General features: G+C 42.9%; 1 protein-coding gene across 4 annotated transcripts in view; it reads left to right on the forward strand.

Moving 5' to 3' along the window:
• VPS8 (VPS8, CORVET complex subunit) overlaps positions 1-25,128 on the forward strand; it is a 94,375-nt gene that overhangs the window by 56,295 nt on the left and 12,952 nt on the right. For all 4 annotated transcript variants that reach the window (XM_026075574.1, XM_026075571.1, XM_026075572.1 and 1 more), the window contains 12 exons: positions 1,505-1,589; positions 1,837-1,935; positions 5,395-5,484; positions 5,983-6,029; positions 10,662-10,803; positions 11,562-11,651; positions 12,070-12,112; positions 12,881-12,984; positions 14,374-14,452; positions 15,918-16,000; positions 23,524-23,604; positions 24,651-24,820. In XM_026075574.1, the coding sequence (XP_025931359.1) occupies positions 1,505-1,589; positions 1,837-1,935; positions 5,395-5,484; positions 5,983-6,029; positions 10,662-10,803; positions 11,562-11,651; positions 12,070-12,112; positions 12,881-12,984; positions 14,374-14,452; positions 15,918-16,000; positions 23,524-23,604; positions 24,651-24,820 (1,113 nt within the window). The remainder of the gene's footprint in view (positions 1-1,504; positions 1,590-1,836; positions 1,936-5,394; positions 5,485-5,982; positions 6,030-10,661; positions 10,804-11,561; positions 11,652-12,069; positions 12,113-12,880; positions 12,985-14,373; positions 14,453-15,917; positions 16,001-23,523; positions 23,605-24,650; positions 24,821-25,128) is intronic.

Genomic DNA, 25,128 nt, shown 5'->3' on the forward strand with positions numbered 1-25,128 from the left:
CTGTACCAGTCTCTCTCTTCTATCTCACTGGGTGTTCACACCTCCTCTTACCTTAACAATGCTTTGTGTAGAGCTGTGGGAATCTTTCAGTGTGAAATTTGTGGAGCTTGATGAGCTTTGGCACTTCCTATTCTAGAGCCAAGGCTTTGCTCAAAGGTGTAGTTGTATTTTTGAATGCTCTGCCACTGACAGATGGAGATGACTGGTTGGGGTGAGGCCGACAGGTGGATTTATAAGCACGCTAGGGTCTGGAGCCACCCCCATGCTACTCATTTTAGAACTGAGTAGGAGAGAAATGCAGTGTCTGGAAAGGCTGAAAATTTCCACCATCTCCTTTAGCTGCTTTACCTTTCTGGAAAGTGTCTGTCRTGCCCGGACTTAGTCAGCCAGGGCATCTTTGTCCAAGTCTTGAATTTGGATGTTACACAAGTTATGTGAATCCACCGTGTTACAAAGGACCAGAGGGAAGGAAGTGAAAAGGTGGGGTGTGCCCTGCCTGTTTTCCTGTGTCCCCTAGAAGGATTTACTCGGCCAAATTTTTCAGCCCCAATATGACTTAGAAATGCAGCACAAGCACCTGAGAATCAGAGTCACAAGCAAGCTGATCGCCTGAATATCCACACGGATTTTTTTTCTCCTTGCTTGAGAGAGTATGACAGGCAGCGCCACCCGTTCAGTCACTGCTGTCAGAGCTAACAGACCGGTGGTGTGAAGTGATTTAGCAGATTTTTGACTTGTTTTGCTTCAGTTACACACTGTTTTTATCTCATATCTTCCTGACTCAAAATATTAAAGATGTTTATTAAAAATTGAAGCAAACCTGCTGTGTCATAACACACTACTACTTCAGTGTATTTCTTGGAGCTAGGATTGTACATTGGCCTAGCTTAGAGCTGACTGTGTTATGGAAATAAGTAAGATGATCAGGATTTTTGTTATCTGTCCCTTGCCTCTGACCTTAATAATGCCAGTTTCTCTGTTCTGTATGATGACTCCCCCAAAAGGGGGAGGTCATAGGCTCATTGGCCTGTGGCTGATAGTAACTGGTGTATGTAAATTGGAGCCCTCAAGGAGATGCTAATTTGGGGAGGGAAGCTCCTATATTAACCTGTGTGATTTTTACAAAACTAAGAGCCTTAATGTAAGACACTTCTGAATGCTTTTTGTAAAACATACTGTATTTTCTCTTGAGTGCTGGTCTTGCAGCAGCAATTACCGAGTTAAATCGTCTGGTTCTTTCTGAAACTAAAAAATGATGGGGAGAGCATCATAAAGATGGTGATTAAGGGATGAGGGAACTAGAAGGTGTCCAGAGGATGTGAAAGAGCTTCTAGAAGAGCTAACATGGAGGAATGGTCCTCTGGGATTTTGTATAGATCTGTTGGGGCATCACGGTCAGGTATCCTGCCAACCTGTGCTGCGTCTGGCCTRTGTGCTTGCATTCTGCTGAGCCAACTGAGCGAGTGTGTTTGTCCTAATGTAGAAAGTATCTTTTTCATTTTAGCTATCAGATTTGTGAGTTCATGTATGAACGAGAGCTCCGCTATGACAAGATCATTGGCTGTTACTTGCGTGATCCAGTGAGAAAGGTGAGTACGTTTGGTGCTTCTGACCTTCCTTCTTCACAGCAGTGCAGCCCACCCTGCTGGTGGTAATGTAAACGGGCAAAGCAGTCCTGCTCTTCTCTTTTCTACCTTAAAACTGTCCTTTTCAGTTGCCTTTTCTTACCTATAGTAAAGGCTTCTTGTGTGTGTGTGTGAAATGCCATGATAAAATCTGATGCTGTTAATGGGGGTGTGGAACGTAATCTACCATTTGTGTTTTTATGCCTTACAGGAGGAAGTTTTCAACTACATTCACAACATCCTCTCTATGCCTGGGTACAGTGCTGAAGAGAAGCAGTCAGTGTGGCAGAAAGCTTTGGACCATATAGAGGTACAGTATGGCTTAAACCCAGCATACCTGAGCTCCTGCTGACTCTTCCTGGATCTGCCTAGTGCTGCTCTGTAAGCAGAAGTGYCACTGTGTTGAATGACAGCTGCTTGGTAAGCCTTAAGAAGAGGAGATTTTGGTATTGTTGCAAACAGGACGTTGAAAATAGCTACCAGCGTTGCCTTACTGCGTGTGATGTCTAGCACAGGTTTACTCTCACTTCCCTCTGCACAAAGTGCTCGTTGCTTTTATGTCTTGTGTGGAGGGGAGTGCCTTGATGGGGAAACTGAGGCAAACAACGGTTAAGTCAAAACTGCTCAGAACATGGCTGGCAAAATCAGAAAATTGCTCAAGAAATCCTTCAGTATTTGTCTGTGTGCTTCATGGGTCTTAGCTTGGACCACCAGTTAGCAGGATCCTGAAAATCTTGGAGTACAAAGGGCAAAATTTGTTGGCATTTCTGTTCAGCATTTGGTTCGAACGAAGCAACTTGCTCTGACTTTTTCAACATGCTTGTATGGTTTTAGTGATGTCATACATTAGTGAAAGTGCATCTCTTGGATTCAGGATGGCTTCCGTGGTTTCTTGATTTTAAGTATTGCTCTTTGGATAACATGACCATATCAGGAGGTGATGGCTAGTGCACACTGTATAATAAGGAAGTGATCCATTAGCAAGTYTTTCATCTCCTGAGCCCGCAGCAGCAAGGTCAGGACGTCAACATCACTGGCCTCACAATCTGTAGTATCGAGTTCCACGTATTACTGTGTTAAATACATTCAGCATTGGTACCTGGGCACTTCTATCCTGCAGGAAGATGGAGACCTAACTTCTACCCTAAGACACAAACTGTTGCTAAACTTCTCTGTTTAATAACCTTTCCCATCTCCTCAATCTCCCTCTGCTTCAGGAGACGGAGATGTGTCTAAAATGATTGTCCAGTCAGGCATGAGGCATCCATTACATCTAGTTTTTTCAAGGTGGTGTCGGCCTCCTCCAGGGTGATCTGGGGATGAGCCAGGATGGTAGCTTTGTCTATAAAGCGAGCAGTCATACACCTGGCCAGAAAACAGCCACAGAAATCCACATCCCACAAGGTGGGCAAAAAAGTACCGGGGACCATTTGAAAGATGCAGAATACGTCTGGTCTCCGCTAGTATCTGAAAGTAGTGGATGACTAATGAGAAACTGGACCAAGAGGAAGATGGTTCAAAAGACATTAAACAACGTGAATTCAGCTGTATGACATGCACCTTGCTGAGTTCGCATCCATGTTTCAGGAACACTTGGGGAGCCTACAAAAAGCGGTGTTGAAGGTGATGGTTGTGCTTTATCTGAATAGATCTAGCTCATTACTGTCTTTTCAGAGCAACTGTGGTTACATGCTGGCCTTTCCGAGTTGAGCAAACTGTTTCTGTCCCCCTTGCTGCTTCCTTGCGTCTGTCTGGTTCTTCTCTCCTACTGAATACAGTTGCCTCTGCTTGTATTGGTATATACAGCCCAAGTTGGTTGGCCTTATGGGTGAGCTAGTCTCACTTCATAAGCACTAGCTTGTGTCTTTATCAAATCACAGGATCGTCTCCTTGCTGGTGTCTTCAGCCTGAGGCCTTTGACAGTTGCTGTTCCGTGCTTTGGTGTCTCAGAACAGATCAGAAATGTCCTGGGTTGCCCTTCCTGATGTCTGTCATTGTGTTGTACCAGTTTTGATAAGGTTGTCATAGGCTAAGCTTGACAACTTTACATATTGTGTTGTTTGTTTTTATTTCCCCAGGCTGGTGGAGCCGCTTCTTGAATATTGTACAGTGTCAGAAGTGCCCAGTGCCAGCTTGTCAGAGCTGCGTATTTTTCTGACTTTGGCAAGCAATAGAAAATCTTCTTCTCGGCTTGTCCATGGTTATCCTTAGATGGAGGATTTCTCACACTGTTCCACCATCTTTGCTGAAAGGGGCCTGCTGCTTTTATCCTTGCTGCTTTTTGCTGCTTTCCCTGAAAAACTACTGGGAAGATGACCAGTTCTGTAGGTCACCTTTCTTGGATGCTGTTACTGAGATCAGCTTCCTCTTTCCTTTTGGCAGAGTCCTTTTTCTAACAGAGATGAACAGTATGTGCAACATCATGTGGCTTAGCGGCTCACTGGCTGCCCTGGGCTTTTGTTCTTTTCCAGTGTATTAATCCTGCTCTCAGACTTTCATAAGACTTAAAATAGTAAATAGAATTTTACTGGGAYGGTGCTCTGATTTCAGGGCGTTGAACAACTGTCCTTTCATCTGCTGAGGTATGAAAGCAACAAAACAGCCTTTTTGTTGAGACTAGCGGTGTCCTTCCTGGTGGGTGTATGACACAAAGTAGAGTTCGTAGTCAATGCCGTTTCTTATTCTCTCCATCRTTCTACACAGCAATTGTTCTTTGATGTTTATCGCTTTCAAAGTAAGGTCTAAGGCTTCTTTTCAGTCTTAATGCTGTTTGTGAGGGTCACTTTCTATCCTCAGACCCACGTGCCTTGTGCACTACTGCCTTCTCAGGGGCTGTATCAGCTGAATTGGTGGCTGCTACATGGGTTAGGAGACCAAGTTACTGCAGAGTAGCTTTTCCAGAAATTTCTTTTTTTCAGATGTACGTTTATGAAGCTTTTCTTTCTGTATCACCTTTAACAGTTGTTTTTGTTTTGTAAGGCAATGCTTTCTCCTTTGTAGGCTTAGCGGGGAGGGTGGGAAGGGTTATCATTTACCAAAAATCTGTTTGAAGCAGTTGCTTCTCAGTTACTGCTTCTCAATTGGAAGTATGAAAGCATTAGGAGCTGAAAACTCATATTTTGAGTCATGTGAACTTGTATAATCTTGTATGATCTTTTAGATCAAGCTTGGCAGGAGACAAACAACAGGCATCTTAAAGTTTTTTTTTTTCCTTTTATTACAGTAAGGAAATTTTTCCAGGGTTCTTTTTCAGTTCTGGGCAGATAACAGGGGAATTCACGATTTCAGGAAACTTGCTTCTAAACCTCTGGTTACAGTTTAGTTCAGGCCAGTGCTATTTAAAAACTGTTTCTTTTTGACTGAGAAATGCCCTGTAGAGTCAGCTGGTGCCTTTGTTTCCTCTTTCCTGCTGGATCTCTTCCCAACTGGCGCTAGCTGGTCTCGTCAGCACAGAGTAAAGGGCTGTTGTCAGCAAAGCRCATGAAATCATTTGCTGGCCTTAGAACAGAGATGCTGTCTGACTGGTGTGAAGAGTTTTGTGTTCTTTCTATTGCAGACTTAAATCATTGACTTTCAAAAGTGTCTTTCTCCAAACTACCTTTCCTTATAATTATTTTCAAAATCCTTTTTGGGTGATGGTATTCATTATTTTTGAGCTTTCATCTAGGTAAAGATGCAGTTACAATATGAATGGACTCAGTGATGCTGCTTAATTACATTGCCTGTAAAATTAAAGATAATTATTTTTGTTGTGATTCCCTCTCCAAAGGAGTTGTTGTTGCTGAGCCCCTCTAAAGCAGCCGACTTGGTGGCCATTCACTTCGGTGAGCAGATTGAGCGCATCATTACAAACCTTCAGGTAAGGTGTTAAAGTTCTTTGCTGGTGCTTCTTTGCAGTGGGGTTGCCATGCTTGTCAGAGGCACGTGACACCCTTTGGTGCAGTCATTCTCTTCCCAGATTGCTAAGAGTAACGGTAAGTTTGTCACTCTGTCATAAAATAGCTTAATAGCTATTCAACTGCAAGAATTGCCACGTTAAATTATTTGGCCTGTTTGTGAATATCTGGCTGTAAAAACGTCTGATCGCTGAGTTGCTAATTGCATCACTTGACAGCACAGTTTTCAGTTTGGAGTCCGGTCTGGCTTAAACTCAGAGCTTGGGCAGACCTGGTGTCAGCAAACATATTCTCAAAGGAAGCGGTGTATAAGGGTTTACTTAAGGAAAACGCCTAAACCAACTTCTTAAGCAAACACCAGCCATGAGCAGTATTTCCTTCAGTAGATATAGTCCAGGAATCACTCTGGTTTATAGCACATTACTTAAAGTAGTAATACTTCGTCTCCTCCTGTTATGTAGGACCAGTTCTTACTCTTCCAGTTTCTGAGGAGTCTCCTTGACCCAAGGTACGTAAGAAAATTGGACCATTTACAAACCGTTGCTTTAATATATGAGTTAAATATATTCCTCTGAAACAATGTATCTGTATGTGGTCTACATGCAATTTTAGGGCCTAGAAAAAGAGACTTGCTCTTCAAACTGCCCAAGAAAAGGAAAAATAACGCTGTTTTGTGGAGTATTCTTCAGCAGAGCCCACGTCTGCCTTCCTAACTGGGAAGTGGTGTGGGTTCCAGTARGTGCAGTGTGACGCTTCCCCCACATTGGTGGGAGTTTGGGCACCGCATACCAGCTCTTTTGGGAAGGCTGCGAAATGGTTACCCTGTGACTGAACTGCCGTTGCTGTTCTTGGGCACCCACTGGTTTAATTACTTCACTGAGGGGCCCCAAATTTAACATAAATAGAAAGATGCTTTGGTCTACTGGCAATTCTCATTTATAGCTAATTTCGGATTTGCTGCCATATTTCATTGCAGACTTCTCTTTAACTAGTTGTTTGCTCCATCTGCTCCTGTTCTTTCAGTGTTTCAGCACCGAGTGTTCTCTTTCGGTTGAATCAGTTTCAAATGCTACAAGCCCTTGATTTTACTTATTTATTTTGTAAGACATTTATATCTGCACAGCTCCTGTTGCATTCTAGCAATTGTTAATGCAATTCTCTTTAATATTTTCTGGAGAGATCTTGTTTTATTAGTTAGCTACAAATTAATTATTGTGCTTTATCAGCAGGAGAACTAAGAAAAGATAATATTATCTAAACTCAAGTGTCAATGTTTTGGTTCTGATTTGAATGGAATGAAAAAGCATGTTGTGGAAGCTAGAACTTGGGAATAATCAGTCTTTTAGTTTTATTAGGATGTAAATAATAATAATAAAAAAGACTTACCTTGCTATTTCAGAAGTTTTAGAATCATGTTTGTTTGGAAGGGGTTAGCTCCCACACCTACCATGTTTCTTAGAATATAAAATCAGAATTTTGACAAGAAAATATCTTGGTTGGGTTTTATAGGTAGAGAAATTGTATGATTTAGTTAAGCAGAAATTATATCAAGCTGGATGTGAAGTAGGACTCTGTTTATGCTATGATATCACTTCATTTACAGCAAGTGAGACCCAATGAAGGTAGTAATTAACCTGGGTTTTAATCTTATGCATAGAATGTCTTCCATAATCTCCGAGTAATAAACCCATCCAATCTAGCTCCACCATAATTAGAGCTAAATACAGCCGTTTCCCCTGTAGTTGTCTTCTAATCAAAAGCAACACATCAGATGTTCAAACCAGCAAAAGGAAACAACTTGCTGTATCTGATCCTACAAAAGATCTCTGCTCCTCCCTCCAAGGCTGACGTGCAGCAAGCCGCATCAGGCCGCGTGGCTCGTCTTGTTGTGCCATGTGCACCGTAGCAAAGTTGATGTGAACAGTTGCTATTCTGTGTTCCAAAGTGCAGTAATTCTCCGCACTGCWGTATCGTTTTCAGCATCCCAGCAGTGAAGGTAAACCCTGTACTGACTGGATTGCAGATGCCAGACTACTCAATAAGTAAAAGATAAGTGGGGTTTTTATGCAGAAAGATGAACAAAATAGTACTGAATACTTTGGATTCACTTGTGGCAGTGACTGACCTTGAAGCACAAGGTCTAGAAGCCCAAGGTTTAACCTATCAGTATAAAACTGTTGCTGGTAAGAAGTGCTCTGTAGAGGTGCTAGATCACTGGAATGATTTTTCTGTAACATTCAAGGTCCTGTGGTCTGTTATCAGTGCAATAAGGTTGTCTCCTTCTGAGACATATCCAAGTGAGCTGAACAATATCCTGAGAGAGGGAGGGAGGGAGAAATCTCACTGTACAAGGCCTAATTTGCAGATGTGCCTATGCTTTGTAGTATATCAATGCATAAAATTGATTAGTTTTTTCTGAAAACGTCTCTCTTTTCAATCAATTTAAATGTCTATAGGCTTTTTCTGAGTAAAATTCTTATTAGAAGAGAGACTCTTGGTATAGCAAATGAGCTTTTAATGTCTCAGATACGAAGAATTGCTTGATCRCATGGGGGACAAGACTCATCATGCTAGTGTAACTATACTGAGTTGGTGGAATTGCATTAGGGATTAATTTGGCCTATTTAATTTAGCTAGAGGTTTATTTTAAAGGAGTTTAAAAGAGGTGAAGGCGGGGAGGGGGGAAGGAAGAGAGGGAACAGGGTTAATAGAAACTGCCTAGGGAAATTAAAACCAAATGTCCATATGTCCATATCTTATAAACAGCTATGGAAAACAGAGACTGTAGTGTATGCCAAGGCATGTGTAACATATACTACATAAATGAACTGAGGTTCGTTTATCATAGCCTTTGTTTTGTTTTCATTTTTAACCTCTTTCTAAGTTTTTTCCTTTCTAAACAAATGCACTGAAACGTATCTGTTTGCAATGCAATTTGTGTATTGTACCCACAATATTAATGTTTTTAGCAACACAGTGTTTTGGGTCTATAAACCTACTAACAGATGTCTAAACTTGCAGGTTCTGTTACAATAGCTCTTCTTACTGCTCAGCTAACCATGACATGGCAAGACTCGCTTGTGCTAGCRTTTGTGAGAAGTCAGTAATGATTTCTTCCTTCCTGAAAAGAGTGTGCAGATTATGGCGGGGGAGATGTTTGGCATGGTTATGCTGAAGAGGTACTTGATCACACTGAACCGAGCAGGACCTGCAAGTCTCAAGGCTGTTAGTTATTTTTTGACATTATTGAAATCCAGCATTTTTTCCTTTCTTTCTTCTCTGGATTTCTTAAGTGAAACAGCTAAGGAAAAGGTTGGCTTGCCCATGAAGCCATGAATTTTAGGTGCCAGTGTTATTTCCAGACTAAATGTGTGTTCTCATACTAAAAATGTATGACTTGCTGTTTTTCATGTTTGAGTAGACAGAGACTATTTTAGACAGAAAACACTTTCTTTTTTTGTCTAGCACCAAAAAGGAGAACACTTACTGCCTTCCATGTGTGGATGGAGATAAGGATKTGAGTTGTGGGAGCGGATGGTGAATGCAGGAGGGCAGCTGATTTCTTTCGGCTTTAGGATTCTTGTTTGTTTGACCCTGCAAAAGTCCATTCTTCATTTGAAGTCAGAACCCAGCAGTTTGGATACCTTTTTTTTTTGTACAATTGTGTCCGTACTTTGGACACTGATCGGTACCTGTGAGGCTTTCATTTCTAGGCAAATATCATTTATAATCAAGCAATTCACACTGTAATCATGATGAGCTGCTTCTGGTGTGCCGGGGCTCAGCACTCTGCTGGCCTTTATCGGATAATAATCCTGGTAGCTTTTGTAGCTCCCAGAAGACGATAGGGTCAGATTGTATATTAGAGCTCTTCCATCCCATGGCTGTAGGGTTTGCCCATCAACACATCACCTCCTGATTAGGAATTTCTGTTCAGAAAGGTAACAGAACTAAATATATGCCTTAATCTCTTTTCTTTTCTAGCTGGGGCTTCAGAACAGGCTTAAGAGGTCTGTTTCCTCCAGAAGATAAACTTTCGCTGTTTCTCTGCACAAGGAGTTTAATCTACGGTGGTCATGAATTGCTCTTCAGTTTGCAGGGCTGTAGGCGTTCTGTCTCCAGGAAAGGGTCATCCTTGCTATCCCAGATCTTGGAAATCTCATGCTTTGTGGTTGCTCTTAGAAACAAGATGAGTGGAAAGCGATCAGTACACAGGGATAGTGACGGGCACTGTGCTCAATTCTGCTGTCAGTTTTGTTTAGCCACATTAGAAGGATACTTAATAAGCCGAGGGATTGGAAAATGGCCACTGCTCAAAATATTGTAGTGCCAACAGCTGCTACTGGAAAGGAATTGGAAGAATCCTTTTTAGAGGGACACCTTTATTAAATGAGTTTATTACTTGTATTCTGAGCTTCACCTGCAGAAATCACGTAGTCTAAAATGACAGGAGACCCTAGTCTGGCCTTCTGAACAGCTCATGCCAGGTAGCATCACACACGGCCTTAAACAGAAAAGAATAACGCCATGCCTGCGCTGCTGAGTGCCTGACCTTCTGGTAACATCGCTTGTGTCAAGCCGGGGGAGGTCTGGGAGACAGCACGGGCTGGAAACGCAGCAGAGATTGGAGACTTCACCTACCCCTACTGAATGAGCAGATGACGTGATGGGAGATGAGACAGATGTTTTTAGTTCCAGTTGGAAATAAATGGTTCTGTGGTGCAGCTGGTTACGAGCCCTTGAGAGAGGATGCAGCCTTTGGCTTGGTGCTGAGCAATATGCAGCACCTGGTTCACAACCTTACAGGTGGAGATCTGCTCTACCAATGACCATAATGTGCAGAGAGTYGTCATCTCTGCAAGAGCAGAAACTAATTCACCACAGTTTTGTTCAGGGTCTTGGGTGATCCATTCCATGCTGAAGAATCGGTGGAAGTTGTCATGCAACAAATGAAATGCCTACTAACTGATTTCCAGCACCAGTACCTAGTAGAGGCGGCATAATTTTTCTCTTAAAAGCACTGATTTTTTTTCTGTATTAAGCATAAAAGATAATGCAGAACTCAGTAAGAAACTCTTCTTTTCAGCCAGGCTTCTGGACTAGAGTTTGACATGGGTCTCCTGTGCCTTTTGTATTCCAGAGAAGGCATCAATCAGGACCTGATACACTTACCGCCCTGCATCACTGAGCAGTTCATTGAGCTGCTGTGTCACTACAGCCCAGACCAGGTTTTGGAGACRCTGAAAGTTCTGGAATACTGCAGGCTGGAAGAAGCCATCCAGGTAGGAGAGAGGTGAATGAGGACAGAGGCTAGGGAAAGCCTTCACATCTGCTCCCACCTCTTTAAAGTACTGTAAAAGTATTTTAAAGTGGGTTAATTCCTAGATACTCTCCAAGTCCAATTCTAACACTGCTGGGCCTCTCAAGCTGCAAAACTGCTCTCTTGCAGCATGGTTAGCTATATTTAAAATACTAATTCAAAATTTACTCTCTGGGCTTATAAGAAAAGGCCATTAATGTACTGAATCTACTGAGTAACTGCAGAATACAGATTGGCTTCTCATGGATTTGTTTTGTATGAAAACAGACTGCATATGTGCACAGGAAAAGAAAATCATGCTTTCCAATTTGATTAGAATATAGGAATAGAGTTCYTTATGCTGGGAATGTTGGTTTATGTGTTGGAGGCATCTGAAATCATGGGAACCAGTTTTTTTGGAAAGCAACACCACCAAAATTTGACTAGTGCTGAAGGAATGCCTGTCTACAAAATTTTTGRTTAGTAGTCTGTCCTTGATCTTGGATTTGTATATGTATTTTTAAGATTTTGATGYTGGTGGTAGCAATAGCATGACTTTAGAAACAAATGCAATATAGCTTGTGTGGGGAAAAGCAGGAATGCTCAGACTGAGTAACGTGCCTGTAAACACGTGGAGACAAAATCCTCTCTGACCATCCAGTTGTCATCATCTTATCAAGTAAACAAAGCAAACGCTGGCCAATTTTTTAAGATAGAAATTCACTTTTTGTTTTAACTCAGATAACACAGAAACATCAGCTCCATGAAGCGTCCTCGTATTTACTGGAGAAGAAGGGAGATATCCATGGTGCCTTTCTGGTTATGCTYGAGGTATGGTGCAGAGATCCTGAGTGTGGCATTTTTGCTAGGCTCCTCATCAGCACGATGACTTGTGTTAAGGTTTGATATTGTCACTGCTGCTCAGTTTGTTTCCCACTTGACTGCGTGGAAGCGTTTACCTTCTGTCATAGAACAATGTTTTAGCTTGTCTGCAAACTCAGCATATCAGTATATTTTTCTGGCATATTTTGAAGATTGTCTTTCCACGCATAACATATAGATACTGAAATTTATTTTTCTTAAAACAAAATCCATCTTTGAGCTTTTGTTTTTCCATATTTGGAAAGGAATTTGTATTATGTTAGTCATACTGGGGAAGAAAATGAGGGCGAGCCTTTGTGAACGTACCTTTTAAAAACACATCAAGATTCTTCAAGTTTAATGTTCTGGGTTCTCTCTTTTGTTTTAGCGATTGCAGAGCAAGTTGCTGATGCTTACGCAAGACGATGAAAGTAAGAGTTATCAATTTAGAATCCATTTTCTATCAAAAAGAGGCAGACAAATACAAGAATGTAAAATGTATATGTTTGACACCTGGCATAATGAGATCCTCTTTCATGATTCAGGTTTCCAGGTATTACAGTGACATTTTTTATATTTACATGGCTGTGATGGTTACTGTGATGAGACTTCCTCACTCTGCTACTCAGAGCTCTAGCAAGACTTGCAACCAAACTTTGTGATGGATTTTATGTTTGGTCACCTGCCCTGTTAGCTCTTTTGGCTGTGACTGATACTCTTCCTGGCTCTCCAGAAATGTTTCCCTTGTTAGAATCCATTCAGACTCATTACGGAACTGTATCAGTCATTATATGTGAACAGTGATGAGAGGCATCTGAAAGTAGCTTTTCTGAAGCAAATTTCTCAGAGAAATGAGACTGTTCTGCCTACAGAAAATGAATGTATGCATGCCTGCACCATTAGCTAGCCCCAGGACTCAAGGGCATCTAATCAAATGCAGTGCTCTTACTTGTTGCTTAGCTATATCCTAAACCACAACTAAGATCTTCCTTATTAAATTGTGTGAAATGTTTTATAGGCCCAATTTATTCTGCTCTTCAGGAAATGCCAAAAATCAGAACCCGTCTTTATAGTGTAGTTGCATGTTATAGGGAACAGATGTTAGATGAAAAGCATGATTTTATTTTGCAGAATGATTGGTAGTTAACATATCTAATCATTTTTATAATTACAATTTGTTTTTTCCCCCCAAAACTTAGGTTCAGCAGAACTGCCCCCGCTAGAAAATATTGAAGATACGTTAATGAAAACAATTGCTCTTTGCCAGAGGAATTCACACAATTTAAACCAGCAGCAACGAGAGGTAAGGGAATAAAAAGCATGCCACTAGAACTGACGAAGGTCTCTGCATCCCTAGAAACTTTCTCCTCTCGTGCCCCTTCCTTTCCCTACCTGTCCGATCCTGATGCATCTCAGGCAGTCATTGTGTTGCTCTGCCTCATATTCTTCTTGCAAGGGTTAAGGTTTTAACCCCATAAGACAGAAATTCTCTAGTGTGTGCTCACTGGTAAGAGTGAAGCACAGAATGAAATGCATATCAGCAGTGGAGAAGCAGCTGAGGCAACATCCTTTCCCCCATTCTTAGCTCCTGTTGAAATTTTGGCTTGAATGTCCATCAGACACTAAAGAAGGCAAAGGATCCCAACTTTGTATCCTTGCATTGAGCAGTTGACAGTTAGGAATTTAATGTCAGGCTGTTCTTTGAGGGGTAGAGACAATACAGCTTGCCTGAGTTCTTGCAGAGAGCTTGTTGTCTTGTATTGAGGTTGTGTCTCCATTTTGCCAGTGTCAGTGATGTTGAAGGCATCTTTACTCCTACGGTTACACATAGCTTAAATAGCTAAACTCAAACCGAGAACATTGTTCGTGTGTCTGAAGACGCAGCATGGCTGGAAGTCAAAAAGTCTCTACTTTCTTTTGAGCACTGTCCAGTGTACAAGGTGACCAACTCAGGTTCTTCTCTCAGAGGGTTTTGCTGTGCTACGGACAGTTGCTGTGTTTGATCAAAGAGGAGGTGTGTACATGCACACACAGAATGCTTACAGCCAGCCTGCCTAATTGGGTAGATTTGAATCAGTTTACTCTTACCCTGGGTCCTGTTCCACTTGGTGGCTAATTGCTTTGTCAATGCCCAGATAAGATTTGACTCTGGCCACCAGGTGAAGGACAAGCTTCCTAGGTACAATATCATATGAATTTTCACAATGCCTGTATTACAGTTTGGCACATGCATTGGACTATTTAGGTGATGGTTTTTATTTACATTACTTCTGTATCATTGATATGCATACTTCCTGGAGAATTTAGATGCCCCGTTCAAGTCAGGATCCGGTCACTGTTCAGCCTTTTATGTAGGCAGTCTCTACCCCAGAGAGTTTGCATCTTACATGAAGAAGAAATTGGAGAGGGGGCAGCAGGAGCCAAAGTTCCCCTGTGCTYGGATCCCAGTCGAATGGTATGTTGGTCTAAAATATGACTGAGTTGGACTGAAAGCAGATCCAGGAATGCTTTGCTCTGAGACTATTTTAACATGCTTCAGGTCTTTTCTACTGCAGTCATAACATGAGAAATGTAATTCTGTTTTTCAGCATATGGAAGTGAGTCTTTGGAAGTCAAACTGTGATATTGGTCACACCTGATTTTTAGTTTTACTCTTTTCTTACTGGTTTTGCCTTGTGTTCAATTACTTTAGGCCCTCTGGTTTCCCCTGCTGGAGGCTATGATGTCCCCACAGAAATTGTCTGGTTCTTCACAATATCGATACTCTGAGTGTAAGTATTTTGACATTTTGCGGCCCCAACTACTAATCAAAATCTCTGTGCTGTCTCTCCTACTCTRCTGATCGCATAGACAGAAAGCAGTTTTGTTACTCAAGTCCTAAATTCCCTGCTGTAGATCTGAGCTGTAGTGGTTGCAGGACTAAGAGCTCAGGTTGGGCATTTGTCAGGCAGATACTTTTTTTGATCCTCAGTGGAAGAGATGCCCTACCACAGACTCCTCTGATCAGCCAGTTCCATTGAGGATGGTCTCAGTTAAAAGGCCAATATGCACGGCATGTACAAAGGCTTTCCAGGCTGTAAGTAGGTTACCGTCTGCACTTTGGAACTTCTGACATAATACACTATCATCTTCCGTGCCTAGCCTTTTTGTACTCCTACGCCCGCATCGGTCTTTTACATATCAAATCGGTAAAACTCGAATACACCAGCTAAGTTCCCTACTCTAGTTGCATCCCACTGAATCTGTTGTAGGTGTCAGTAGCACATCTGGAATCTTGGAAAGCCTCTTGTAATGAGAGACTTAAGAGCAGTTAAAAAGAGGCTTAGATACTCTGGTCTTGGGACAGAATAATGTGTTCTGGTYTGTTCCAGCCCTGTTTTCCCCAGTGATTGTAGTTTTGCATGGTTAAGGACCACAGCATACTGCAAGAAAGTGCTATGGTTAGCATCCTGTCTGGCCTCCTTCTACTTCTGTCCCTCCAACAACTGGTAGCTGTACCTGGACTCATGGGGATAGTCTTACAGAGATCAGTAACCCAAAAGCACGCATCACCCCTCTTCCTTCAACTCATCTTTTCCTCTAAATTCAGAATGTCCCCTAGATTATCTATTGTGAGAGCTGATTCCCTCAGAGAAGAGATTATCTTAAGTGGTACCAGAAATGAAGATATAACGATGATATAACAGAGTATAACACACCTGGGTCCCTGCATAACCATTTTGATTCCGTTCCTGAGATATATACTTCCCAAACCACTCTAGCTTGTTGCCCCTATGAAGAAGCTGAATTGCTGRGGTCTACACATACCTGAATATAGGCTCTTACTGTTGGGAGTTGGGGATGAAAAAAAAAGTATTATGCAAAGGTTAATTCTAGGCGCTTTAGTCATGACTATGACATGAACAAGGGTTGCAGATTGGCTTTTGGTAGCAATAAGAAAAGTGAATGACGATGCTACAAAGAGAGTCTCAAAATGTGAGAAAGTTTAATGCAGGCAGGGAGTGGGAGGAGTGGGGAGAAGCATCCTGATATTGCAATCTTTTAAATATGCTTCCTGATACCGAAAAGCTGTATGTGCGTTCTTCGTGTAAAACATGCACAGAAGAAAAAACTTCTAAAAATGGTTTTCAAACTAGAAAACATGAAGTAAAATGAAACTGTCTTAATTTGAAAGATGAGCCTCTCTTTACTCAAATCCTAACAAGCTGCTGGTGATTCTTACGCTTGATGTTTCAGCCTTGAAGAGTTTGACAATGCAAGTGCTAAACAACATGGCTGCGTTTATTGCCCTTCCCTCAATCCTGCAGAGAATTCTCCAGGTGAGTTTCTGCACAGGAGAAAAACATTACAAACAAACCTTTACCACACTGTGTCTTTCAGCTACTTGGTAGAGCTGAACACATTCTTGATTTAATAGCAATTTCTGTGTCRTTAAAGATCGGGTTGGCTAACTGTCTAGTTCAGTGTTTCGGTGAACGCTGAGTTGTTGAGAGGTAGTTTGGAAAAGCCAACAGAATGACCTGGAAGATTTGTCCCTCTGAGGAGACATGTGGGAACATGTAGACTTGTGAGTAATTTGAAGGAACTGAGTGAGTACAGTGACTAAAATTGAGGTAATTTCTGCAAACCAAATAAAATATCTCAAAGGATGCAATTACTATGAACCGAAACCTAGCTGTTCTGGGGGCTGCTGCAGAGGTGAAACCATGACAAATTTCTCACAACTTTGAACTCYGTTTGTTGAAAGCCATGTAGCTAAGGCTCTAAGATGGACAGTTGCAGAAAGACCAAATCAAAATTTGTAGGCTTTGGGGAGGGAGGTCAAGACTGGACCATTTGATTGATGGGGCGGTATATTATTTTAGAGTTGCTTTTTAGTGAGTAGCAAGCATCTTGTAAAAGAACTGATTTAAGAAAGGAGTCTCTGGTCAAGTGATCACAAGCAGATTTCATTTGTTGCAAAATGGACAAAAGATGAGGCTGAGAGTTAAGCGCAAACCTTGAGAAACGCAGAAAATGAATTAGAGATATTGTCTGAATTGCGGAGTGGAAGGATTGAAAGGTTGAGAAGGTGCTGAGTTACTCTTTAGAGTTTCTATTCCAAATGAGAGGAGAAAAATAGTAGAGAGGGGCTATAGACTTCCCAGGGTGAACAGACACTTCTAGCAGCCTGTTATTTTGATCTTAATATTACACGTGCTCTTGGATTTTGGAAAAAATATAATTAAAAGACATTGAAAGGTGTTGTAAATGAGTGGGTAGGAAGTGAGATCAAATGAARTACGGTTTTATCATAGGTAGAAAGTGTTGAGCAAGCTTAATGYCTCATCAATAACCAATTTCATCTAGTTTTAACTGTAGCATTAGATACAGTTTCCTGTCTAGCTTTGGCTGAAGTTTAACAGAGGCAGGAAATGCTGCAGAARTTGTGAAGGTATAACTGGGGTTAGGGGCTGAAAAAGGGGCTTTCCTGGGTTACACTGAGAATTATCAGAATGAGGAGGGAGGCAAACTAGTGGCTGAAGTGAAGATAACATAGCTGAGAGTATGGAGTACAGTATGGAGGAAGATCTCATTCTCTCCTGGGAAGATTTAAAAATTCTTGTTTGCAGTCTTCAAATATTTCATCCCCTTTCTGTTATTACAAACTCACTCTCTTAGGCAGTGATACAAAAAACCCTTTCCTAGAGGCYGACATTCACGTCCTGGGGGCAACAGAAGAGTGAAACGTACGGTGAACCAGTAGGTGTGATGCCACTGTTGCAAAGGAGAATGGGATGCCTGAGGTGCACCAGCTGAAGGGCTTTAAATCATGCCTTCCCTACGAAAAGTGACATGTGCAGCTCTGGTCACCTGTGCTGGGGGAAGGGAATTACCCCTACTTACTCCATTTCCCTGGTCAGCCTGACAAATTTGGTCTGACAAAATAGAGATTAATTAAAGCAACCATTTTTTTACAACTAGTGCAAGAGATGGGGAGAGAAGATGGCTTCTTATAAATGCRTTCGGGGAGAGAGAGTCAATTCAAGGCAAAGAATACTAGTGCCGGAACTTCACAGAACAGCAGCAGTAATTGGTACCTTGTAGTTCAGAAACAGGTGTGGGAAATAAGTGTAATAAAACTCAGTACAAGTTCGTATGGAAGGGGAAGGTGGTTTTTTTTTTTTACGAAATCTCTAAATAAGTTGATTTTGCCTCCTAACACTCTCTATAGATTTCATACCTCATTCACGCACTCGCATGTTTGCAAGCACCAAGACACGTGTGAACCAGTGATCTGACCAGGATCACTTGTGTGTAGCACAGAGGACAAGGGGTGTCAGCTGTCAGCTCCTCGCTGTGTCTCTGGGACTCCTCTGATTCGTGATGGCAGATTAGATTTGGACAGATTAGTTGCATCCTTTAGAAGTTGTTGGCTGTTACAAGGTGTTTTTTTGCCTCTGCATCTTGCTTACTTCAGCTGCCCCAAATCACAGGCCAGATCGCTGCCCGTTGTCTGTTTTTCCTCCTTTGGAATATAGGTTTGCAATACGTGTCTGTAGTCAGCCCTCCTGCTGGGCTGACAGAAAAAGAAAAGGAAATGGTATGTGCGATGTGCTGCAGCCTTGCCATTCTGCTCACGTTGGGATCTAGGCTCTTCCGTTGATAACTTGTCTGTGCTGGGGTCTTATCAGCCTGCGGCTTCTGTGCTTGATAAAACACCTTCCTCAGCCTTGCTGCTGGCAACGGTGTTCTCTCTTATCAGTACGGACCATTCTATTAACCCCTTTTCCTGCTGTTTCTTGTGCTTAAAAAACATACATTTCCACTCACGCTGCATTTATACCAACTTTTATTTTTGTTACAGATCTCTAAATGGGGTTGCAGGCGGCTGAAAGGCAATGCTGCTTTGGGTTATTTTTGCTTGCGTTGTAGCTGCATTGTATTAAACTCCTGCTTCAGGACGTGTACTGGCTGCCTTTGGGATAGTTCTCTTTTGATGTGTAGCTTGGCCGTTGGAAGAAAGTTGCTTTGAATTCAGCTTGGAAGAAGGTGTTGGGAAAGGTGATGGGTTCTGAATGCTTGCCATGTTTGGGATCAGGAAGGAAACTTCGCATGTGTCAGACAGCAGGCAGCACTGCGGGCTTTTTGCCTCCTTGTGGAGCGTGACCTGTCATCTGCTTCTTTGGATTGTCCCCTTCAGGGAAGAGCCACAACGTGGCCTGCGTACGTGGCGTTCCCCAGAACGCTCTGCCAGCCTGTGGGACTTAACGGCTCAGCAGCTTTCTGAGCTAGAGGTTACATCTCTGGTTTTTTAGCCCTGGACAGGTAGCCCTTCTGCAAAGTTGGGCACTTGCTTTTTGAACCCATGTAAAAGTCTAAATGCTGGTCCCCAACAGTGCCGTCTTGGCTCTGAGCAGTACRCAGGGCCAAAATGTTGTTGATGTGTCACTCTTAACAGTGTCCATACGGAAATTTTTAAACGAGCTCTTCTGGGCTCTAGGGAACATCCAGCCTTTCCTAAGCCCTGAAGATAGTTCTGTAAAACCCCAAATTACCAGGGGTGCCTGAGAATTCTCGAAAATGCCCTCAAAACCTGTTCCAGCAGAGGTCAGGTCCTTGTGGTAGAGCATAGCTGCCCTGGAGCTGCAGGTCTGGAAAGCAGAACAGCTGCCCAGGAATTAACTGGGGGATTTTTTTTTTTTTTTTTTAAGGTGAATGACATCAATAAACTGAGGTAGATTATCCTCCTTTTTCTGAAAAGGAATTAGAGTATTCCARTTTTAGTGGACTGTTTTTCTTCCTCTTCTGGGCTTAACTGCTTAGAGATTATACCTTACGCAAATGTTAACTTTGCAACTGAAATGCTGTGCTAAAGGGCACCTTGCAAAGGGATACAACCAGACTCTACTGCTTTTGCAGAAAATAGGGAGGGTCTTGGCATCTGCCTCTTATTGCAAATTGACTCAACTTTACATAATTGAAATCTTATGAAATAATGATTAATATATTTATGTTCTTGTTTGTCCTTTATAATGCTATAAAATTATTTGTTAAATAGGAAGTCTGAAATAACTGTATTGGGAGAGATGCTAGAGGAATCCCCTTGAGCATAACGAAAAATGCCATGTCGTTAAGGATGTGAATGCTGTCTGAAGAGGGCGGAAAGGCTGAGCGTTAACTCCCTTACAAAGTTGTAATCCTTCACGAATGTTTCGTAAGCAGAGGCAGCTGACGCCTCCTACAAAATGAAGAACTGGAGAAGCCGGAAATTTAAATTTTACCTGTAGGACCCCCAAACTGGGGCAGGAAGGAAGGAATCTCGAAAAGTTGTCACAGAGTAGAAGCAAAAAGACCAAGAAGCCTCTGCTTGAATTTTCTCCATCCCTGCTTGCAGTTCTGCCTTTTTTTTTCCCCTTAGTTTATGTCCAATAGTTGCTCTGTCCCCTTGCAAATGGGATGGAGCTTCAGCTGCAAGGGAATGTGTCTTCTGAGTTTGTAACACATTCGTTAGCACAGCTCTGTGAGTGCTGAGGGAGCCCTGTGCAAACCTGTTAGCAAAGGAGGAGGTGGACCTGGCTGAAGGGCTGCCTGGGCATCTCTGGCTTGGATTTGGGTGCTTGCCAGCTCTTCCTCAGCTGTTTGCAGCTGCACTGGGCAGCCCGGGTGGCTTTGGTGCACCGTGCTGAGTGTTCCCATGTGTCCGGGGAAATATCAGCCCTGAAACAGCAGCTGTGATCTCTTCTTGACTTGGTGCAGCTTCCTGTATTAATGTGCCGTCCAATGCGGTGTGTTTGGAGCACGCGTAAATCCCAAACCAAGACATATTTTATAAAGTGGAATTAATGAAACATATTCCTGCTTCAGAACAACTGATCCCACAAGGCTCTTGCGACTGTAGATTTTGCRGGGGTTGAAACCAGCAAACTGGTAGAAAAGATTATAATTTGCCAGAAAGCTGAAGTTATAGCTCTGGATTTCATACTCAAGGCCAGTAAAGAACTGCAGTCCAGGTCTGTGCAGCACTCTCTTTTATGGCTGCCAACAGGAAATGGGGATGAACATCACTTCCACTTGACTGCTAGACTCGGTATTAGGCTTTACTGAAACACACAGCTCCCCCATGGAGATAAGGCAGTTCTCCTTCTACCTGCCATTTTTTTTAGAGATTATCATGCCTGACTTGAGAAAAACTGAGCAATTGAAAGTTGGCCCTGGGACTCATGTTCCTCATCTGCAAAGCTGTAGGTGGCTCCTTCATTCTTCTCTCTTCTTCCTGTCTTCTCTTCCTCCTCTCCCTCTACCAGCAGAAGAAACAAGTTGCATTGGAAATCTCTACTTGCAGCTTTGGAAGTCTGACGTGCTGTATGCAAATGGTTGCATGCATAGTTTGTGAGTTACCTGTGTGGCCTTCCTTGGCTATATACTTAAGTGCTTTAGAAAAGTGGATAGCTGGTGCGTACAAAAATAACTTGCTGTATGTCGTGGCTCACGTATAAGTCATGCTGGAAGTCCTGAGTTCCCCGTTACTCTCTATAATTCATATGGTGACTCAGTGTTGTGTACTTTCCATGCTGTTGCTTTTAAATTATGCATGCAGAAAGAAAACTTGGTGTCTATTGAGTCTGTGCTGATCACCTAGCAAAAAAGTAGCTTTGGCAGCATGTTGAGCTCTTCTGTATATTCCAAATCTGCAGCTGTGTCTGACTCAAGTGATATTAGTCAGTGGTGTTTTTATTTAGGCTTGAATGTTAGTATTTCTGCCTGTCACGTTTTGTGAGAAGGTTGCTGTTCATATTTGCCTGACCTACTTTCTGTAGCTGTTTTGGTGAGCTCTCTAGGTATCTCACAGTGCAGCTTCCATACTATTTTACCCTTCTTTGCTGACTTGCTTTTCTGCTGTTGATTCTCCTTTCTCTCCTTCATCTCAGTCCCAGCATTGAATCAGCCTTAATCCTTCTCCTTTTTCCTTCATCTTAGCCTGAACTTGCTTGTCCAGCTCCTTCCATTCCTGTGTCCATTGAGCCTCCCTCACTTTTCTAGTGTCTAGGTTAGTTTCCTGCTCACGTCTTGCCATCTGCCCTATTTTTTGCCAGTCTCATGCCCATACCACCAGTCAGCTTCTACCTTCTGCTTTCAGCAGGGTTTCCCCAGCGTGCCTTCCGTTATGCAAGGCAAAATGCTTTTTTCCAGGTCCAGTTCAATGACTGACAGTCCCTGGGATGTGTATGCTCTACAGAATGGATTCCTCTGATCATTGGTGCACTCCTGCTTGTTCTGATTATAGGCACGTACATATGTGTGTGTGTAGGCTGGGTTTTGCTCTTTTGCAGATCAAACTGTCCTGGCCAAAGAGACCGAAATGAAGTCAGGCTGCACCACATGGATCACACCACTGCAGTAGCCAGTGGTAGATCCTGCTACTAACTTGTCTGCTCTTTCTTGCTTCCCCTTTACATTTACTGAGCCTGTTAGCCAACAGCTTGTAGGGCCTGTTCTTTAACAAAAACATCACTGCGTTGCGTTTTAATCTGATCTTGTTGCTGCTGCAAAGAGGAGCAGGAGGATGCTGTGTTCCTGGCGGGTGTGTGCTGGAGGTGGTACCGTCTTGCACGTTGGTAGGAGCAGGGCACCTGTGCGGCTGTGTGGAGAGGCCATTCGGGGCCAGTTTTGCCCAAGAGGCACTAGTCCAAGTGGGTGCTGATGCTTGTGGCCACTAGGAGCTGTCAGCAAACTGGTTGTTGTGTGGAGGGATTTCCTGGCTTGGTGCAGTTTGCCCATAAGCAGGACACGGATGATGGCCAAGTCGGAGCTGGCTCTGCCTTTGTGCAGTGGGGCCTGGCAGGAAGGAGGGTGTTGCAGAAGCTCTCCTCTCCTCCAGGGCTTTGTCCCTCTGCCTGCTTGAGAGGCTGCAGCCTGTCATGGAGAGCAGCTCCCACAGGGCAGCTTACCAAGCTCACCCAGGCAAAGGGAGATGCACCCTTGAACGGGATTCCTGTCCGGTGCTGAGTGATGCCTCAGAGGACGCCAGGTTGGCTGTGGAGGAGAAGAGGGTGCTTGGTTTTGCAGCAGGCCTGAGGAAGCTGGTTGAGCTGCACCAGGGCAATGACTTGTACCACAACCCTTTGCTCCTGCTACTGGGACATGGAGATGAGGCTGCTAGGGCACACAGAAACCATCCCTGCAGCAAGAGAAGAGCCTTCAGCAGCCTTATGTTCTCTAGATGTTCTTCTGTCTTTTATGGTATGAGACCAAAAATTGCCCAAGATTCCTGAATACCAGGGGCGGCTGCACAGCCTGCTGGATCTGTGCTCTTACAGCCTGCAGCGGAGCGGGTGTTGAATGAGTTTGGGAGTGATCTGTGGATGAGCAGAGACTCGGGAGTGAATTACTGTCTGACCCAGGCAAGGGTGTACTCGCAGTGCGGGACTGGAGCCCTGCAGGGCGCCCCGGAGCCCGCTGACCAGCAGACGCCCTTGGCACTCAGTGTCAAGTGGCGGCATGGCCGGGGCTGAGGTCTCCTCTGTTGCTGCAAGGGTTGCTTTCACCGTTTTCTTTGATGTTCCTCAAATGTGCTCTCCCTTCAGCTCTTGCATCTCCTAAGTGAAGTTTATAAGGTTGTGTTTGAAGTCTTTTGACCCAAAYGCAGTCATTAGTATTGATGTTGTCAGCTAATCGTTTTTGCTAATTACTGGTTTCCCCACCAATACATAGTATTACTCTGCTGTCCTTGTGCGGGTATGGCATGTCTTTAAATCTGGAATCGTAACTTACATTTGTGATGCCAATCTGAAAACTAAAAAGCCAGAATGCTTTTCGTGTCATGTATGATTCAGCTACAGCTTTTCATTTCTTCACACAGGATCCCGTTTATGGAAAAGGGAAACTTGGAGAAATTCAAGGACTTGTCCTGGGCATGCTGGACACTTTTAACTACGAACAAGTAGGTTGCATGCATTTCTGTGCTGTCCACTGCTGCATAAAGAGACTATCTTTAGCTGTCTAGATTTTGCTTTCTCTCATTTGCCATTTCTCTCTGCACAGCAAAGTAAATGGACCTGCAGGTGATATACATTTGTGTGATCAGGAAGACGTGGGGAAAAGGGAGGATGAGTGTGTATTACTCACAAACAGATTGCAGGTGAAGGGGTTGACAGGTACATCGTGATGTGGACACCTCCGTAGCTGAGTTTTACGCTAAAATGTACTGCAAGCGTAAACACCTGCTTTTTCTCCAACTCATCTTGCAGTTAGGGATTCGAAGGCGCAAAAACAATACAGTTTGTCTTTTTACATGGTTTTAAATAAGTGTCTTTTAAATTAGGCTGTTCTGCTACTTCCCCATAGTAAAGCTGTGCTTTGCCGCCTGATGGGATTTTACCTACATTTCATTCCTGCCTTTCTCTGTTCAGTCTGAAATCCCAGGCAGCCTCCAAACTTCAACTTTTTTCTAAACTCCTTATTCCCAAAACAGAATACATAGTCTTCCTCCAAACCCTCCCTCAATTCTTCCTACCATATGGCACTACCGTCCTAGCTGCTGCTYGGGACTCAGTGTGGCATCATCCAATTTAAAAATAAAATGGGGAATAGCTTTATTGTAGAGTGCATTTGCGCTTTGATTTTTATCTGCCCATATCTAGTAAAATGGGGGATATAAGCAGTTGCTTACCAGGTAGAGACAAAAAGGGGAGTCAGAAGTATGGAAGATCACAAAATGAGCCTACCTCATCTCTTTTAGTACTCTTGGACAAAAATCAATAAAGCACTTATTTAAGAGTGAAAAGATACTGTCTCCATTAACGTATGATAAAAGGAAAAGTATTTTGAGATAGTGGCTACAAAACATATAAAGAAAATCAATTTTGTTTGGTTTTGCTTTTAGTAATCTGCTAAGCTGCTTGTTATGAAGAATTGATCAGGATGGAATTTCTGCAGTCTGGAGATGACCAAATGACCTAGTTATTCTGTATATTGTCTTTCATGCAGACCCTTTTAGAGACAACTACGAATCTTTTAAACCATGATCTCCACTGGTCCCTGTGTAACCTAAGAGCTTCTGTCACTAGAGGGCTTACCCCAAAGCAGGATTACTGCTGCATTTGTCTACAGCAGTACAAAAGAAGGCAAGAAACTGCTGATGAAATCATTGTTTTCAGGTAAAGTGAAGGGGCAGACTCACGGGTGTGATCATGTTAGGAGTTTAAAAATGAAAAATACTAGTCTTTGACTTACATGAGTAATCGTCTATATGCCGGTAATTGAGTATTCCTGTGCCCCTGCACTGTAAATGGGCTGGCTAATCAAATAGATAGGAGCCAGCTTTCTTTGCCTGCAGCCAGCTCTGTCTCAGCTGAAAAGTATTGCCTTACAATTTTGTGAGAGCAGTTTAGTAAGCTCTCGGTTTATCTGTCATCTCTCCTGGCAATGCCTGTGTTAGCAGAAGGTGATTTGCTGGTGGCATTGG

The sequence above is a fragment of the Apteryx rowi genome, unplaced genomic scaffold, assembly GCF_003343035.1.
Source record: "Apteryx rowi isolate R43461 unplaced genomic scaffold, aptRow1 scaffold_406, whole genome shotgun sequence".
Classification (NCBI taxonomy): domain Eukaryota; kingdom Metazoa; phylum Chordata; class Aves; order Apterygiformes; family Apterygidae; genus Apteryx; species Apteryx rowi.